We start from the raw sequence: 19,969 nt of genomic DNA, 5'->3' as shown, positions 1-19,969 counted from the left end.
ACATCAGCTGAGTGACAAGCCAGCTCACTCTCTCTTTTCCACACCCTGCATTTCCAATGGGCTGTGCAGCCTTTTTTTATGTTTATGTTGCTGGTTTACAGACTGTGCTCAAATACACATTAAAGGTGCAGTGATAATTCATACCTTCAACATTACTGTTTGTGACAAAAGGTGAAAAATGCCCTCTGACATCCAAAATAATAAAATGGCTTTGACATGAAATTTGTTGGTGTGATGAATGCCTGGTGAGTCAGAGCATGTCACCTTTGAAACTCGCCCTGTATGGGGATTGTTAAACAATGCTAGGGTTAAATGGGTTGTGGGAGGATTCAGAGACATTAAAATGCCACTTAAATTAGATAGGTTTCATAAGTGAAAATAATTTGGAATCACTGAGATGTGAACCGTTTATTATTTTCCATTTCATGGCTTTAAACCCATGCGATCAGGCTTTATGTGCGTCTTTGGTAAACAGTGTTATACTTGATGAAGTTACAGCACGATGACCTTTTGAATCAAATAGTTTGGAACTCCGCTGACTCTCTGCAATGAGGCTAATTCATTGTAGTATAAATTAAAATTATTGCAGTTAATCTTGTTAATTTATTTACAAACAGCCATGTGTTTTTAAATGTACCATCCCCTGTTTAGACGATTGAACTAACCAGAAATAGATGCAGGCTGAGCAGCTGTTATGCAGTGCAGTTAGCCTCATGTTGTATCTCAAACGCTGGAATATAACCCTGCTCTGTATTCTTGTTCTTATTTCATCGCTTCCTTCTCCTTAGTGCAACCAGTCAGTGTTATCTAATATGTCGCCGTCTGAAGAGATCAAGCAAATAATGTTGTCTTTGCTAATTAATCTGTTGACATACAGTGTTTGGAAAAAAAAAGGCCTTGCATTCAATTCAATTTTCCACATCGCTGCAGATGCTAACTTTGAGCTCAGATCAACTGTTGACTCGAGTTAAAATGTACTTTTAGATCTGAACATCTTTGAAGCAGGCGGCAGCGACTCATTATTTACCAAGGAGCTCTGAACGAATTCAAGAACATTTAGGAGTCCGTTTTCTTACCAGAACAGAGTCAACGAGCTATGAAATATTATTGTACAACAGTTGTGATTGATTTGTCTTCCGTCTTCTTTCTTCACATACACAGTCATGGATACTGCTGTCTAGAAATAAACACAGCAGGCACAAAGCACACAGCATAACATCAAACTGTCTGTCCCATGTTCACTGTATTCATATTTTTGCAGAATAATTCAGACAATTTACTTTTTCTTTCTTTTTTCTTTTTTCTGCAAAACCACATATTATTTTGTTCCGAGCAAACTGTGTGAACTCTGTTTTTTTTTTTTTTTTTTTTTTTTTTTGTCATTTGATTTGTATCTCAGCATGCATCACAAAGAATACTAAATTCACAGGCACATCTGTGCTGCCACGTCTGCAAGGGATAGGGAGTTTATTTTCAATACAATTCCACACAGTTTGTCGTGAATAAAATACAAAAAGACTCGACCTAGATGCAAATAGCTTGGTAATCTTTTAGCAATGTGCAGACATAAAGTCAGACAAAATCCCTTCCTGATGTCTCACTAGTTTGATATGATTAGACACCAGTGCAAAGTGGACCGCCCCTGTCCTTACGGGCTCCACTGGTGAAATTTAGTTTGCCCCCACCTTCCCCACTTCTAGTGTTGTTAGAGATTATTAAGTTTCATTTTTCCATCGTCACAACCTTCACTGTTACTCTCCTAGACATGAGTTGCCATATGTGTAGAAGTTAACCTATGGTGGAAATAATAATATAATTAATTCATTATTTGTCTCATTCCAATCATTTCTATTTGGTTCACTTTTGTTGGAGGCCAAGCAAAAGCTTGGCTGCTTTATATATGCCGCTTCCCTATTATTTCTCATAATTATTAAGTGTTGCGGTCCAACTATTCACCAGTGAGTAAGTGCAATCACATTGTCAGTGCAGTCTCATATTATCAATGGCTGGTGTTTTTCTTGATGGCATCTGTGTTAGAAATAACAGGCTTATCATAGTAGAAGTGTGTGCCAAACTTGCTATTGAATAAAGTACATTGGACAGAGCAAAAATACCAACTAAACTATGGGCCTTTTGAGATGCTGCCATGGAAACGTAGGTTTTTGGACTGCAATGAACCAAGTAATTCAAATACTACCCCACTGCCTGTTATAGTTGCATTTTGATGTGGCCTTGCCCTATTTAGCTCCAGTCTCAACTCTAAACAGACTGTAACTGGTCAGATATTAGGTAGGAGCCTTGAAATGGAATTAACATTCACATATCTTGTATGAAAGACAAACGTCTTCCTCCTCATGTGACACTGTTCTTGTCACACTTGTCTTTTAGTCTTGTCCCTCATTACCGCATGGTGTAGTGTCCCATCTTACTGTTACCTCTAACTGACAAATAACAGCAAAACCTCAAGGACTTGGTACAACAGTGTATTACTCTTGTTTGGGTGCCCTGGTGGCTCGTGTGGTGGAGCACGTGCCATGTCTCAAGGCTAAGTCCTCCGCTCTCTCTCCCCTGCCTTTCCTGTCACTCTCTCTACTGTCCCTATCGAATAAAGCAGAAATGCCCCCCAAAAAAGCCATAACTCTTCCAGAAGTCTCTGCCTCACCACAGTCATTTTTTTGCCTCTGTATCGTAATTTATTTTCATTACTTTTTTAAAAAATATATATATACACCTACCTTGCCAATTAATAACGGAGACAAAAGACAGCCAAACAGCCCAGTCCCCAAGTCGTAATATTGGAAACACCTGAGTGAGGACTTCACTCAGTGACTGTGCCTCTGCAATAAGCTGGAGTGCTTTTACTAGCTTGGTTGTCTCATCTGTAAAATGACAAGATTAATATGAGTCATTTCTCACATAAAAAAGTATATTATCATCTAAATGATACTGCGCAATCTGGACCACTCTCCCCTTTTTCCCTTAAATGTTCAAGAGGGATTACATATGGCTATGGAGAAAGTCTTGGCATATGGCAAACATTATAAATGTGGATTGTCACTCACTGGGCACCAGCTGATGCTGTATTCATAGGGAGATTGTTATCCTACCTAATACTTTAAGGGATGATTGGCCCCAAACCATCTCATCAAGTCCACCTGCACCAGGACCGAGCCACCAAACCCGTTGTGGAAGGACGTCCATGTTAGTATTTTATGCATTTTGAATCTGCTTTGCACTACACACTGCGAAAGGGACTCAAGAGGCTGCTGGAGATTTGTGTTAATCCTAATCATTGATTTGGAGACTGTTTGTAGATACAGAGAATTACATTACCACCCGGTCGCCAGTTTTAGCTTCCAAAGGTAATTATTATTTTCTAATACTATTCCCTGTAAATTCAAAAATGTGGGTCCAAGGCATTTTTCCCAGGGCTCTAGTCAAGATGACCAAGTCCAAATCAATTCTGGGACCAGGTTCAAACAGAGTTGAGACCAAGTCAGAAATGAGACCACAGTAAATCGAATCCCATCAGATAAAAACCAAAATGAGTAACAAAAAGTGAACATATTCGCTGAAGTAAAAAATAACGCTTCAGTAGTTTCAGGGCATAAACAGAGATGTGGCTCTACCTGCTTGAGCTCTGCACCACAACCTTCAGTATCCAACTAATTAATGCATCGGTTATTGACTAATCAATGCTCAGGCATTTTAGGACTACATACTGTACAGATGTATAATTCCTTGATTGCATGTTCTGCTGGGGAGAAAATAAACAAAGGTGGTAAGTACTAAAGCCCTGTGTTTTTCTCATCTGTATGTTGTGTGTGTTGCTTCTCCAGAAATTATCTACAGCTGGGTGTTCAATGAGTTCCCCTCGTTTGTCGCTGAGGATAGTCGACGCTTTATCTCCCAAGAAACTGGGAACCTGTACATCTCCAAAGTGCAACGCTCGGATGTGGGCAGTTACATCTGTCTTGTGAAGAACACGGTGACCAACGCAAGGGTCCTGAGCCCGCCGACGCCTCTGACGCTGAAAACAGATGGTGAGGCTCACAGACACACTGCACCGCTAGCAGGTGATGGGTCCTGATTTGGATAAATGCATTGGCCAGATCAAAGCTAATGGATTTCATTGGTTAAACCTTACAGTTTTGCCTTTGCTGAAAGTATCACAAAGTGCCCCCTCTTCCCATACAAATGATTTTCGAGATCTATTACTGTGCCTCCTCTATCTGGTCAGATGAAAATCTAAAAGCTGATCTTACATTCTGCTGGTGCTTTTTATTATATTGTAATGGGTTTGGGAAAAAAAAATATGAGTTCAGATGCAGTGTGCCGTTAAAGGTGTGGCGGTGTTTTTCCTGTTTTCTACAGAGTCTCATGTTGAGGGAAGGTGTTATGAATTCCATACACACCCAAAACAGATAGTGAGCAATGCTTTAACATTAGTGTGGGGAGCTTTCTTCACTCACAATGTGCTTTGGTGAAACTGGCCATCAGGGAAATCATTTTCCAGCATAAAATTAACTGAATCAATGGCCCTTGCTGTGGATAGGATTTCTCTCTTTTATACTAGCCTCTCAGGAGCTGTGCTGGGTAGTTGTTTGTCAGATTCAGGTGCAGGTTTCACCTACAGGCTTTTTACGTCTGACTACACAGAGAAACGTCCATCACCTTACACAGGTACCTGTCATTGTCAAGGTTTCAAAGAACCGCCGAGATTACATCCCCGATGAACTTGTGAAAGGGCCTCTGCGCCTAGGAACCACTCAGTTGCACTCAGTGTTGCAACACATATTTACCTCTTAAGGATTACATCCCTTCCAGCAAGATTCTTGCTCTGTATTTGCATAACCTTGTGTGCGAAATGGTCCTTAGAGACGAACATAATGTTAAGCACATAACCAACGCTAAATCATTTTTTCCTCTTATTAACCCAGGAGGGCGTGTGGTCAGCCTGCTTCAGTATCAGCGTTCTAATATGATACAGGCGTTAATGAGGGAACAGAGAGATTTTTTTCACCGCGGGTGGCAGGCGAAGTCAATTTGTGGTGGGCATATTGTGACATGTGGTTATGATGTGTGGGCTGAAGGAGGGTCCTCTCACCAGTAATGCAAACATGGCCAAATCAAATCTCTGCAGCTGTACGCCTATTATGCCAAAGAATGTCTTGGCAAGCTCTTTCTCTGCAAATCTCAAGGAAGTTCGACAACCTTATATATTGCGAATTTGGGTCTAAAATGATGAAAATTGCATTGGCACACCTCACTGCAGACATCCAAATGTTCCCAGGCTGCATGCGCCCCTCAGCCATTGGAGTCTGACCAATCAGACACCGCAATCTGTGCCCCAGTAAAAGTGAGTGATTATTACAGAGTAGATAGTTCAAGCTGGATCTGTGTGTGGCACACCACTGTCTGCTCCAGCCCTCACTCTTTTAATCAAAACAAGCATCTGGGCTCCATTATACCCTGCTGGAAGCCATTGATCTTCACTTTGCAATCCACGATGAGCAGAGCGAGGCTAAGCACAGATCTCTGGACTAATACAGTGTTTTCAGTCTGACACACATCTCGAAAACACTCTTGTCTTTGACTTTTACAAGTGGAATCTGATTAAAAAAGAAGCAGGATCTCTGTGGGTAGCGGGTGACGGGTGATTTTGAGATCAAAACGCATATGAAGTTTACATGTGTCGAAAACTATAGCTGTTATGGCAAAATAAAATTGCTTCAGAATAGAATTAGACCCATAAATTGGTTTGCCAACATATCAGGCCAGTACTGGGCTTTTTGGCTATTGTTAAACATCAGATGTTTGCAGAACCTGTCTTGCATCTCTGATGTGATGGAGGCTCCTCCCTGATCACAAGTACATAAAAACTGCTTGTGAAATTTGTAGTGCTTTTGTTGTTTTGACATTGCTTTGAATATTTCTGAAATATTTTATTTTAAAGTACTACTTTATCCCAGAATTACCCCCATCATTGAATACTGAGGGTGATGAGGGTCATACTGCCTTAACCCACCTAAACCCATACAGTATATACCCCATATAAATCTACTATACCTGCATAACCTATCCACACATACAAATACAATCCACTTTACCAAGACTGCCCGCAATACTACACCCACATTCACCTACATATACTCATACTATATAACACTACTTTATCCATATATCTATATATATATATCATAACCCTACTATACCCATATATACCCATTAAATATCGCTAAATATACCCAGATAATCAGTAACACCTATATATACTCACATTGCGTTACATTGGTATAAATTAGGGTTAAATTAGGGTTGCTAGTAGGGGTGCATGATATTGAAAAAAAAAAAAAAAAAATGTTTTTTTTTTTTTTTTTTCCTGCAATATATATTGTCATATGAGTAAATACAGGAAATTTTACCAGATGCATGCAGTGCGTTAGAATTTTAATCATTTGGGTACTTGGGTACTAACAAAAAACCCCTCCTACCACTTGGTTCAGAGAGTTGTTTGGGGAAAAACAACATATGTTTCTTAATAAACTTAATAAAAATCCAACAATCAAAATAGGCAGCGCTCATTTTCAGGTTGTTGTCGGCGACGAGTGGGCCTTGCTTCGGTCGTTTGATGAGCTGATCAGCCACGCCCCTTCGCCAGAGAACATAGAGAACTGATGGCTGTGCATGCAGAGCCTCGGTGACACTAGCAACACACTATGTGTATCCAAGAAGCCTTAAATCAGGGGTGTCAAACTGGTGCCATGGAGGGCCCAGAGGCTGCAGGTTTTCATCCCAACCAAAAACCCCACCAGGTAATTTCACTGATTTGACCAGTTTGACACCCCTGCCTTAAACTGAACAACATTATGCCGTATCAGATGGACTTCTGTTGTAGATCAGTCATTGAGGATGAGAGCCTTGTAAGTTTTCCAGCATCAAAAACGTTGTAGCATGACGCGATTGAGTTATTTTGACATTGTGCATCCTGCAGCATGACTGTGGCTCATAAACACTTTGTGATTTCAGTGCTGGAAAGACACAGTATATTGTGCAGACCTGTCCCCTAGCCTGAAAATTATGCCACTCGTTTGGGTTTCAGTGGATAGTTTTAGAGTCCTATGCTGCCAGTGCTGCCTCAGAGGCTTTTGTGGAGGGAAGTACAAATAAGGAATTGTACTAAACATCTAATTGCAAAAGCGTTAATATGCATGCATAAGTGTTCAGTTTGTAATTAAGGTCCACCGTTCATGTGCTCTGCCAAAGAAGGGCAAAGACTCATTCTTCAAACCAAACTCAGGCCACTCCTGTGTCTGCAGCTGGGACCAAAGCTCTGCTGGTGTTATTACTGTCATAAGACATTTTCCCTCACACACTGACAGTTGTATCAGTGCGGCATAATGTTTGCAGGCACACACTGTCCCCTCTGGGGCACGTTTTCTATAGTGTACTCCAAATTATCATTGAAGACCATACTTCAATAACCATAAAGGATGTCAGATAGATTTTTTTTTTTTTTTTTTATCCACCACAGTTTCATCGTTTCATTTAGTCAAAATAAACCATGAACGTACACGACCTTTAGCATCATGGCATCTAAATACACCAGTGACGTTTGAAAGAATTGCATAGCCAAAAATTCTGTCTGAAATGATTGCCGTGATTCTGGCTTTTAAGGCTTTCGAGAGATATAAACACTGGTTTTATTCCTGTTTTGGATTTATGGTTACTGTTGTCTGAAACAATGCAGCTATTGTAATCCACTCCATCTCCAAAAGCAACTGCTGCTAAAAAAAAAAAAATGTTTTGTTCACTTGTCACAATTGATTTCGGTCTGGTTACAAGTTAGCTGAAGCATGCTGGAGTTGGTGTTACACTACACTAATTTAGCTCTACTGTATAAAAAACATGCAGTAGAATGATGATGATGCAGGGTAGTTGCAGGGTAAACATTTTAGGGGGGTTTTGATCATTAATCCTAGAGATGAGGTGTGACAATCATCCATTTTGAATTGGGGAGACTTGGTCAGCTGTGCAAGGATTTTCTGCACCGATTCAAACATATTGGACCAGAGATTAATATGTCATTTATAAATTGAGTGCAATTGTACTTTTAACTGGGCAAACTCATTAGGCAGTTAAAATAAAGAACATGGATTTCTCCGTCTCCCCTCTCCTTCCTCTTCCCTCTGTGTCACACTCGGTTACTAGCTGCCCTGCCTCTGGAAAAGTGGCCGTAGTTTATGCAGCACTCACAGGATGTGGGAAGATTTCTTGGAACAACTTGACAGCTCAAAGCAATGACGTGGAAGTATTCAATGACTCGGAAATATTCAACGACTTGGAAGTATTCGTACATTTATGCTCAATTGCAGTCGTCAAAAACCACAATTGAAGTTTCCTGTAGATTTTGGCTGCTCACGATAATTATTTCAAGCCTTTTCCCTCTCGACACAGATGCAGTTAGTGAGCGGTGCAGTGCAGTTCTTGGGTTACAGAAAAGCGTGCATTGGCATTGGCATCCGCAAATATGAATAGTTGCATTCCATTGTTTCTGTCCTCTCACCAGAATTTGTCCGCATCATTTTATTTACAGAAATATTGTAACAGTGGTTGTCTTTGGAGTTTTGTTGAAGTGTAACGGGAGATTTTCATCTTTCTAGCAGTGGGTCAAATTTTTCCATTGCTGAAAGAATATTAAATGCGGGGGTCACACGGTTATTTTTGTTGTCAAGCTCCGGGGCGATATCAAACGAAGGTGTGTGTACTACTGTGTGTAACAATGAATCTGTGCGGCCGGTCGGCAATTCCAGGTATTTCATACAGGTGCGGTAATTAATGCCAAACACACATTAATGTTGAATTTTCTGTTCCATAACTGGGGAATGTTGATTAACCATACCAAACATTGTAGTGACCCCATGACAAATGAAGGACCCCATGAAATGGAGTCTTACTCTCTTGATTTGATGTGTTACGCGCTCTCTTATTTCCCGTTGAAACAGGATGATTGGGCGGGACAGAGTGCAGGAGAGGATCATTCACAAGTGTAAACCAACAGGACGTCCGTTTGGAAGAGAAACACATTTTATTTGAAGGGATATGTGGATGCGAGAGGAAGTTTGAAGATTTGTGAATGCTTTACTGGTTGAAAGGTTAATGCACACCCACTGGTGCAGGATGGTGCTACTATTTAAAATATTCTGCTTCACAGGACGTAGAGGTCGTGTGAGGTCATTTCTATTCATTCATTTCTGCCGGTAACTAGACTGAGATTCAGATCAAATTGGACGTAATAAAAACAACTCATATCCCTAAACTCTAGTGTGGTTAAGGGTGTCAGTATACATTTTTCTTAGAAATTACTTCTCAAGGAAAAGAAAAATCCTAGTTGACTGGGTGGAAATCTACCTAGTGCATATATATCTAAAAAGAATCCCATGTGTGTATTTCTGTACTTACTTATTTATCCCGTGATTGATTCATTCAAGTGATCATGTAACTCTTGTATTGTTTGGAACATAGACAATACGTGGTTTGACAATCAGCGACACAAGGATATCAGTCTCTTTGATATAAAGATCGGCTGGAAGCAACAACAACAGAAAACAAACACAGGTTTCAAATGGAAATGTGTACATTTGTGAATGTTTAATGAATCCATGATGTATGCTTTCATACAGGTGTTATGTGCTATAAATCTAGAAGATGTGTTTTGTAAGTCTCAAGCACTGTAATGAGTCACCAGTTTCAACTTTTGGTGGCATTAGTATTGCTGAGAGGCGCCTCCTTAAGACGTCCATCTGCCGCTGGATCAGAGGCCTAATAAAGCACCTTCTTTCTTGTTCTGTTCTAAAAGCTTGGACTTGCTGATAAATTTCAGAACACGCATCATATTCTAAAATTGGTTTGCATGGCTTGCTAGGAGAACAAAGTCGAACTAAAAAAAAAATAAAAAAATATGTGATTAATAAATGAAATTGGAAAATAAAACACAAAGCCACACTACAAATGAAATACTTTTGCATTTCAGCATGCCAAGCCTAGATACTGTTTCCAGCTCCATCAAGTTGAACCACTGCAGAGACTGAGTGTGATATTGAATATACTGTGACACGAGCAAGTGAAATACTGCAAATTCATTATATGTGAAGGGCTGCTTTGGAGCCATAAATGTTGAAAATGAGATTGAAATTGAAAAGTTCTTTGGAACAAATATCATAAAGTTCCTTTTTCCATACATAGCGGGCCACAATTCAATAACCCTGCTCCTTATTCCCAGCATTCATTTTATCACATAAAAAGTGTCAGGTACATGCAGGACGCATAATTATGGTTTCTCAAATGTCATGCCGGTCATTTGTCTTACTGATCATGTACATTACGGCGCACCTGGAGCGGCCCTGCAAATGGCCTGATATGTCTTGTTGTGAATTCAGAAAGGTGCCGGCTTTAGCGGTGTGTCCATCCGCAGTGCTCTTAAGCAACGCCTGTCTGTGTGTTTAAAATTCCTGTGTAAAGAGTAAAATGCTCATGCAATATTCATATCACAGTCTCCCATTTAATAAGACGGATAATGGTAATTAGATCCCGGATGAGAGTGTTTTCCTTTGTTACTGCAAATTTGCTCAATGCCATCTGACATATCATCCTGGCAAATGGATATAGATGGCCCCTTTACCACACAGATGAATAAACAAAGAAAACATGTCCTCTGGCTATGACTTAAAGAGGGGAGCTGTAACTCATAGAGGCACTTAGCAATACTGATAACATGCTATCACTTAACATGCCTTCAAATGTGTTTGTGAACTGTACAGTGGGCTGCGAATTCCTAAAACAAACAAGCAAAAAAAAAAAAAAAACTCCTCCCTGTTGCCATTTCTGCTCAGTCCTGAGAGCATATCAGCTAAAAGGTTTGTTCTTGTGACTTTTTTTTTTTTTTTTTTTTTTTTTTTTGGAGCACTTTGACCATTTCTTATAGGCTCTGGTTGTGTGGTGCCATGGCAATACACCGGCTCTGCAATTTCCAATTGACCTTGGCTGTACAATGTACCATGCAGTGCTTTGTGTTCCACCTAGCTAACCCTGTGTATGTATTATACACTTAATAGATGCCATCCATTGTGTGACCACACATTGGAACTCCAATTAAACCAAGAATTTAAAAATTAATACCTCTCTTGTTTTATGTAGAAATCAAAGACCAAAGTCCAACTGCTAAACTGCATTAACTCCATGCTCCTGAAACACCACCACTTTATCTGTTTTGTCCCTTTATACACTGTCTTCATATGATCTAATTAATAGAACACTGTGCAAAGAGTGAGCTGAACACACTGAGGTGGATAGCCACAGACGGTGTGTGTAATGTGCAGTCCCAGACCTGTAGACTGCATGATTTAATGTACCGTGTGTATTTTGAGAGCTAAGCAGGGCTCTTAACACCAGGACACCTCGGGCAATTTCGATTCGCTGCTACATTTTGTTTTTCAGTTGTTGCATCTTTGGCTCACATAAGCAAGACAGATTCCAGTGCCGAGGGGAGGGAGGAGGAGGGGGTGGGGGAAAGCATTTCCACCGCTTATTTATTTTTTTTTTTTAATTCTCTGTTCCTAGTCCCTGTGTGGCACTGAGCCGCTAAAAACGGGAAGAAGGCGGTGGAAGATGGGCTGGTCGGTCACTTTCAAAATCGACTTCATTCTATCATCTTTAATTCCTCTCTCTTACCTTTTTTTTTTTTTTTTTTTTCCCCAGGTATCATGGGTGAATATGAACCCAAAATTGAAGTGCATTTCCCTACGTCTGTTCTGTCTGCCAAAGGAGTCACTGTGAGACTGGAGTGCTTTGCCCTGGGGAAGTAAGTTAGCAGGGATTTATTGCACTTTTCTTATGCATTATTATTATTATTATTATTATTATTGTATAGTAATATCACAGAAATCACAGCAAACATCACTTGAAACACTATTAAAATGCAGAGAGAACCTTTGGATAATATTCCATGATATATACATATACATATATATATATATATATATATATATATATATTAGAGAGAGAGAGAGAGAGAGAGAGAGTTTTTTTTGTCTTCTTTAAATTACATTATTCCATTACCTGAATGGGAAGCAGGCATGTCTTGTCTTCAGGCAGGATGTTAAGTGAGTGTAGAGGAGTGCAGCATCGCAGCTCGTCTGTTAGATGGCATGTTAGTGCACAGGGGAGAGACGACTGAATAGGGAATTCAGCCCTGGGGAGCCATGTGTTCTGATAATTGAGAGCCCTTAATGTATCAGCATTTCCTGGGTGCTCGCAGAGTCTGTTATGAAAGTGGAAAGCCAAGGTTCTGTCTGCGAAAACATGAAATAGTAATAGTTGACTGCCAGGAGGGAAGATACACTTTTTGTCCACATAGTTCAGAGACACAAGTCTGGAGCACTTGCTAAAGTTAACCCCTGCTGGTTTCCTGTTTTACAAAGCAAAAACAGTAGGCATCAGCTTTTAATGAATTACATTCTTTTACATGGGTTTTTATTTGAAAAAAAAAAAAAACAATAATTGCAACAGCTAAATAACCGGTAGCCTACTGTGATCATAAAATAACCTTCATGTGTAAAATCTGAATATTCATGGCAAAAATAATCGAAAGGCATTTGCAATCAATTATTCTCCAAAGCAAATCTGAAGTGGTGTTTTTGGATTATGAGAAATAATTTTCATTTCACAACATAATCTTATATCATCCGTTCTCTGTTTTGTTTATAATTATTTGGTATGAATTATTCATTGCCAAATCCTATCTTAAGTGCAAACAGCCTCTAATCTGAAGATGACTAAAGACCTCATAATTGTTTACCATGATTTCAGGGGGTTCCTTCTGAGTAAAAGTCATTTACAATTAATTATCCACATTATGTTAAGTCATTTCCTAAATATATAGACACTGCATTATAATCTCTCGTCCCTTAATTTTCCTATCAAACTAAGTCGAGTTTTTGGATGCTCGTCAAACAGGCAAACAGCTTGAGACCTTGCCCTGTGGCTCCCTCTGTGAAGTAATTTGTGCATGATGGCTTTCAGTCAGATAGTGATCCCAGTGACTTACCCTTTTTACCTACAGATGAATGATTTATCAATGCACCGTATTAAGAAATGCCAGTCTTTATATAGCACCGAAAATGAAGTTAAAATGGGTTTTGTTCTCCTGCCGATCAATATGTATGATGGCCCCGCTAGCTAAGACGGGGCAGAGAGCTCTTTGTGTGTGAATGCCAGAGCGTTTTGAAGTGATTGTCTGTTGTGATATTTACCAGTGACAGCAGTGTGCGGGCCACTTCCAAGGGCAGTGAAGATGGAGATGCAAATTCTGCCCTCCAACTTTGAGGATGTTTACGATCTGTTGTGACTTGTAATAGCGTTGTTATCTTTAGCGATATCTGCAAGAACATGTATTAATTATTATTACTGTCATCTAATTGTTACATGGTGTTGAAAAGGGAGATCAGTGGGTATCACTCCTCCACAGAGTGACTGTGTATTGTTGTGTATCAACTTACTCCTTGTATTTCAAGGTTACAAGTGCACAATGGAAAACTGCACTGAAGTGAGAACTGTTGAGACTTCTTGGAGAAAAAATGAAATAGGCATGAAATTTGATGGTTGAGTCTACATGTCTTCTGACCCTCTAGACTCAGCTTGAAAACTTAAAATAAGCACAAAATTTGAAGGTTTGGTCCACATGGTTCTCATTGTTGACCAGACTCACTGATAAATTACGTGCATATTCCATGTTTTCTGTCAGTCGAATCTAGGGATGTCACGATTATTTGATTTCACGAATATCCGCGATTTTAAACGCCACGGTTAATTATTCGTGAAGGTTCCTAAACACTGTCACTTTCCTAAGATCATGTCGGACGCGGAACCATAGGCAGCGCAAGTCGCACGGAACCAAAACAACTGCAAACTGCGAAAAAAAAAAAAATCTGGGTTCGCCCAGATTTATCTAACAGACATTTCTCTAGATCCAATAGAAGTGCAGCTTTCGTTCTCAACCACACTAACATAGGCCTACTAGCCAATCAGAAGTAGGGCGGGGGCGGGACTTGGTTGTTGACAATCAGGCGGTCCATGTGCCGTTGAAAGTGAGCCTCGTGCCTTCAGTGACGCACATAGACATATACCTGTATGTCTATGGTGACGCACTGCAACCCACAGGATGGACTGCAGGTTCATGAGGCCCGGAGAAGACAGCAAAGACGGCTCTTTAACCGATGATGTCGGAGCCGACAGGATTCGGCATGCCTACTTTACATATAGATATCTTAAACTTAAAAAAACGTTGGAAACCGGAGAAACGGAGCTTTGTGCCAATATACAGGCCATTACGGTAACTCTGTAGGACTACTGACACTTCGACCGTCCAATCACAGAAGAGTCCTCGGTGTGTCACGTTTGTAATATATGAGCTTCTCATGCCGTAACTCCTGAACCAATGGTGCGACCGAAAAAATTCAGACGGTTTCTGAAAGCAGAGAACCGCAGCTTTCCGATGGTGTGCAAAAGCTCTCAGTCATTGCACAATTCTACAACCATAAAAAGCTTGTAACACTGTAACATTGTAACATTGTAATTTATTTTCACTGTTACAGTGTTATTTATGTTTCAAAGGGCAGCTAAGTATTATTTTTGTTATGTTGGCATGGAAATAAATGAAACGTGAATATCTATAAGGAGTGTTCATGTGATTTTATACATTTATAGTGTGAAATTAATTATTATATAATAATCGTAAAATCGTGATTATTTCTCTGACAATAATCGTATCAAGAAAATCTATATTAGTGACATCCCTAGTTGAATCTAAACGGTCCTCACTCGCAATTTGCAAAGTGCACCTTCAAGCTGAATTGTTCTGCACAACTAACAGAACCATGGAAAATTCCCCAAAAGCAGTCAGTCCCTCTTATCTTTCATGGCACATGAAAGATAATGAATGTGTCGGGCCTGAGGAAGATCTTGTTGATCGAAATGTTGCCCACACACACATAACCGAATCAAAGTGTTATTTGGTGGGAGCTTAATACAGTGTGCAGACTTTATTCCTATATATCACCGGATGCAGTGTTTTTTTCGTCCAGCACCTGTGAAAATTTCACTGGGTGTGTGTGCACACTTAGACCCTCTTTTGAACATTAATGAATGCACAGTCGACATGGTTTGTCTGAGCAGCGATTGCCTTCGTCGCTGAACATACAAAAGAGCGAAAACAGAACAAAAAATTTTAAAAAAATCTAAGGAGAAAGACATCTGCCCACTGTTCGATTGTCAAGTTATTTCTGGGAAGTGCGCAGCAAAAACACCACGGCAATGAGCGCTTGGCAACGGCGACGTTGCCAAGGTAGAAAATTAAGATTTCATGGACTTACATTTAAATATCTGTGGACATGAGCTGCTATCTCTTACCAAAGCTGTGGCAAGACACAAAAGAATCTAAGATGTAATGCCTTCAAAAAGACATTGATCCCCAAGACAGTAACTCCAGAGAGACTGAAACTCTTTAAACCCCTGCAGTTCTTCTTCTCGTCGAGCCAAACAGAACCACAAAGACCACGTCGTCAAAGGACCAGCAAGAGAAAGCGCCTCTTGATGACAACACAGATTACAGTCTTGACTCTAAGGTTAATATTTTTGAAAGACAGTTGTTTGTGTTCACAGATATTGATTGAAGGGTCCAATGGCGGTGTATCATCAGCTCTTGCTTAGGGGGGGGATTTCCCCTTAAAAAATACTGAATTAGTTGTTAAAGGAGCAGAGATGGAGAGCCTAGTGAATGAATGGAGGGATAATATCTGGGCTTAATGGTCTTAAGCACACCAATTCACGGTTATAAATGGATATTAGATTTAATTTGGATCCTTTATTATTTAATTCAAAAGCGGTACAAGTACAAAAAGTGGGGACTTTGTATGGAATGATGATTAAGATGTGACCCACACAGTTTGCCTATGGGAACGTTTTTAAACAGAAAACGGTAACGCCTTGCTCAGTTTCTAACACATTCATAATATCAGGTGGTGCAATACTCTGTATGTACAATTCTTCAGTAAAGAGGGAGCAGGACCGGAGTTTCTCAAGGGTTTGTGACAGAAATTTCACAATGACAGAAAGACTTTCTTTGTTTCTACATCGAGTTAGTCCATTTTCTCCTGCCTGCTCCCAGTCCTGTGCACGCACACACCCACTGCACGAGGCCAGTAGTGATTATTTAGTGTCCAAAGAAATTCCTCCCATGGACAGAGAGAGGAATATGCACTCCCATGTTCCAGCCCCTCAAGGTACTTGTAGATTAGTTCTTTGCTCCAGGCAGTCAAGAGTAAAGTTGGAGCAAAAAAATCTTTGGTACAGAATTCTCCATCTGTACCGTCTAAGGAAGAGCTCCATAATAACTGCATGCCACAGCCATACTGATCTGATCCAGTCCTGTTTCCAGCTTTCAGCCGCATGTTCGTGTCATTTCGTATTATTTAGGAAAATGGAGGGGGCTTTGCTTCAAAGGATGTGTTTTGTTGCATAGGTATCGCATAAATATCTTGAGTGTAGTAGCTCTTGCTAATATTGGTTGTATATTGATGTGTGGCTAAGTATACAAGTGTCATAAATATGTAAAAAAAATAAAATAAAATAAAATAAAAACTTGCTAAGCAGATTATTTTAGAATTTTTCTATATCCACATCCATCCATCTATCCACTGTTGGTGAAGCCCCCACATTTGGCGACACTAAGATTTATTTAGCTCCTAAATTACTGTGGAGAAGTTCAGAATCACTATGTAACAAAACATACAGCAAAAAAATACAATAATAAAAATAATAAATCAATACAGTAAAACAACTACATTAAAAACATCCATATGCCATGTAATTAAAAGAAATAGAAACATACAGCAGGAAAATAAAACAATAATTAAAATTAAACGTTCAACACATTAAAAACAGTCATGTATGAAATTAGTGACTCTTATGCCTCCATAGCCTTGTCTAGACTCAGTGACGTATGAAAGTCTGATAAAGGTTTTTAAAGATAAGGAATAAGGTTTCCAAACACACCAGGTAAAACAAAAAAAAAGAAAGGAAAGGAAAACAAACAAACAAAAAAAATGTTTAAATTAGTCCAAATAACAGTTCACAAAAAAAAGTCTTGGATATGACAGAGACGTCGGAGCCCGGTGTGAAAAGCACCCTTTGAAAAATGGGACTCCAGTCTAATACAGAAGCCATTTTGAGATGTTAAGGCTTTGTTTTATGTAGAGCATGCTCTGAATCCAAATTTGAGTTCATTGCAGCCAAGAGCACTTCAACGTCCTTGTGAATTTAGAATAGATAAAAAAGCTAGGGGATGTAACATTTCCATCCTGGCTAAATGATTGATGGGTGCACCAGAGGTTTCCGTGGTGTCACATTTCCATCTTTCAGAGACCTGTCAAATGTAGCTGTCATACAAGAGCACTACTCAGAGCAGATAGTAAGACATTCTCTTTCTGCATGTGCAAGCCATCTATCATAAGGATCTATAGGGGCAATCCATGAACAAACAGTGATAGATGACATTGCGCAAACACTAATCATAAAAATCTCTCCGGCTAGTGTAATAACCTTATTTGAATATAGTTGGCATCCCTCTGAAACCTTGGCACTCGTACGCATCCTGTGCGCCTCGCCGAGCAAATTCATCACAAGTGATTGGAAGGTCAGCGGTTCAAATGCAGAGCGGAGCGAACGTGAAAAATGGAATCACGCTATATCAATAAAAAGGACCGGGGCAAATTGAAGCCTTATCAGATCTGAGGAACAGTGCCGTTGCTTGTTGCCAGTCAGATGTTTTTATTTTTCATCTCTGCTGGATTGAGCATTGACTCTTTGCTGGAGCGGTGCACGAGTGTAATCTGAGCAAAAAAAAAAAAAAAAGAGCCTCCGCATTGAAAAAGGATTTTAATCGCTCCTTAAAAGCTTTTCACGGAGGCGAGCCGGAGAACACATGAGGATTCCACGTTGGCCCCTTCTTATTTAGAGTGCAGTTACACATCACAGTCTCAACGGCTTCACTCGATTTGAATAAGGTCACATTCAAAACACTGGAGAATGTACAGATATGTAATTTATTTCGATTTCTCCCCAACGTAATAGCAATTTTCTTATTTTTTTGATAGAAATGAGTTGAGTCAGTGTCATTCGCATGAGGGATGCAAAAACAATCTACACAGTCAGGCTCCCTTTTATATTCATTTCAAATGGGCAAATGGGCTGCTCATTGTAACTCCTTTCTTCACTCAGTCCTGTCCCGACCATTACATGGAGGAAGATCAACGGCAACATCCCGAAAAAGGCAAGACTTCGGAAGTCGCAGGCTGTGCTGGAGATTCCCAACATTCAGCTGGAGGACTCGGGAACGTATGAGTGCAAAGCCGAGAATCCGAGGGGAGGCACCGCTTTCAAAGGCCATCTCCAAGTCTACAGTGAGTCTGGCTCTTGTTCTGGCTGGTTTTCTTCATCTTTTGCTCGTACAGATCCGCCTTACATTATCCACAAGTGACCTACATCTATGCACATTTTATACACTTATGCACACGGTTTTTTGCACACTGGGTTGTACTTAGATCTTATTCTGTTGTACTTAGATCTTATTCTTTATTTTTTATTTTTTAATCTGTAATCTGTGGATACTGCTGAAAAACTGCGAATTTCCTTCGGGATGAATAAAGTATCTATCTATCTATCTATCTATCTATCTATATCGGCACGAGGGAATGGGTTTTTTCTGCTTGTTGAGAGAGGTGTGAGTCTCATAATGAGATTGCTGTGCTTTGCTGATGGGTTTTACTCACCTCTGGCTTTGTTTTAGCTAGCTGTTTTGTTCATTCTTTGCCCTTTCCAGAGATTAATCAGGATACATAATTGTGGCAAGTTTTTCTCAGATTCAGTACCTGCCCCTTTGAATCTGCTGAGCAGTCCTAGGGCTAATTACCTCTGTCACTACCAACACGCAGCTATCTGTCAGCACATCAGCACAATCCTCTCAAATCAAATCACATATCAATCACTGAATGGTCAGCTGTTGGAAATATGAATAAGTTGGACCAAAAAGCTTAATCAACAATATCAGTCCTCACTGTAGATTAAATGTCATGTATACTATGCCGTGTACAGTTGCATAGTTTACACTACAATTATTTCTATTCTTGCACACTTTTATACTGGCTAAATGTAGGCTTATCACCAGTTATACTAGTGGTAGTATCTTTATATAGTCTGCTTTCATAGATCTAATGTTTTTTTTTGTTTTTTTTTTCCCTCTGTGTGGTTATGTAAATATCATGCAAATAGCAGACATCAAATGCCTTGTGATTTGCATAGTGCAAATAGCAAAGAAAGCTTGGCTATTAGTGCACGCTCAGTGTGATTGTGTACATTCCTCAAGAGTACTTCACAGAGAAAGCATTTCCGCAGCATTAATGTTACCCTTCAGTCGAAACACAGACACCGCAGGGATTCAGACTCAGATGCTCCATGTGAGGCAGTGTGCTGCTGCTCAGTTAGTGCCAGGGCATCAGTCGTGAAAGTCACAGCCAATTGTCCTCCTGTAATGCCGAGTGCCACCAGAACTTCAAATTGATGATGAGCTGGTATTATTTGGTTGATAAATAGAAACAAATTATTAAATTCAGAAGTCATCATGCATAGAGCTTAGCAAGTGTTGGTTTAAAAAAAAATGCTACACACGGCCATTTTTTTTACCACAACCACCTTTTTACAGAAAATCCTATCAGTAATCAATATCAATATATATCTTTATTTGTCCCCAATGGGGCAATTAGTTCCGCAACAAAGGGAGCACACACAACAAAAAATACAAACACGCATGACATAGGAAAAAAAAAAAAAAAAAAAAAAAAAGCATAGCATAGATTGA

General features: G+C 39.8%; 1 protein-coding gene across 3 annotated transcripts in view; it reads left to right on the top strand.

Annotated features, from left to right (window-relative positions):
• The window catches only part of cntn5 (contactin 5), a 138,378-nt gene that overhangs the window by 83,692 nt on the left and 34,717 nt on the right, over positions 1-19,969 (top strand). For all 3 annotated transcript variants that reach the window (XM_030067794.1, XM_030067793.1, XM_030067792.1), the window contains exons 7-9: positions 3,840-4,043; positions 11,758-11,860; positions 18,334-18,515. In XM_030067794.1, coding sequence (XP_029923654.1) covers positions 3,840-4,043; positions 11,758-11,860; positions 18,334-18,515 — 489 coding nt within the window. The remainder of the gene's footprint in view (positions 1-3,839; positions 4,044-11,757; positions 11,861-18,333; positions 18,516-19,969) is intronic.

Source organism: Myripristis murdjan, chromosome 13 (genome assembly GCF_902150065.1).
Source record: "Myripristis murdjan chromosome 13, fMyrMur1.1, whole genome shotgun sequence".
NCBI classification, from domain to species: Eukaryota; Metazoa; Chordata; class Actinopteri; order Holocentriformes; family Holocentridae; genus Myripristis; species Myripristis murdjan.
The sequence above is the reverse complement of the archived record's forward strand: the minus strand, read 5'-3'. Positions and strand labels throughout refer to the sequence as shown.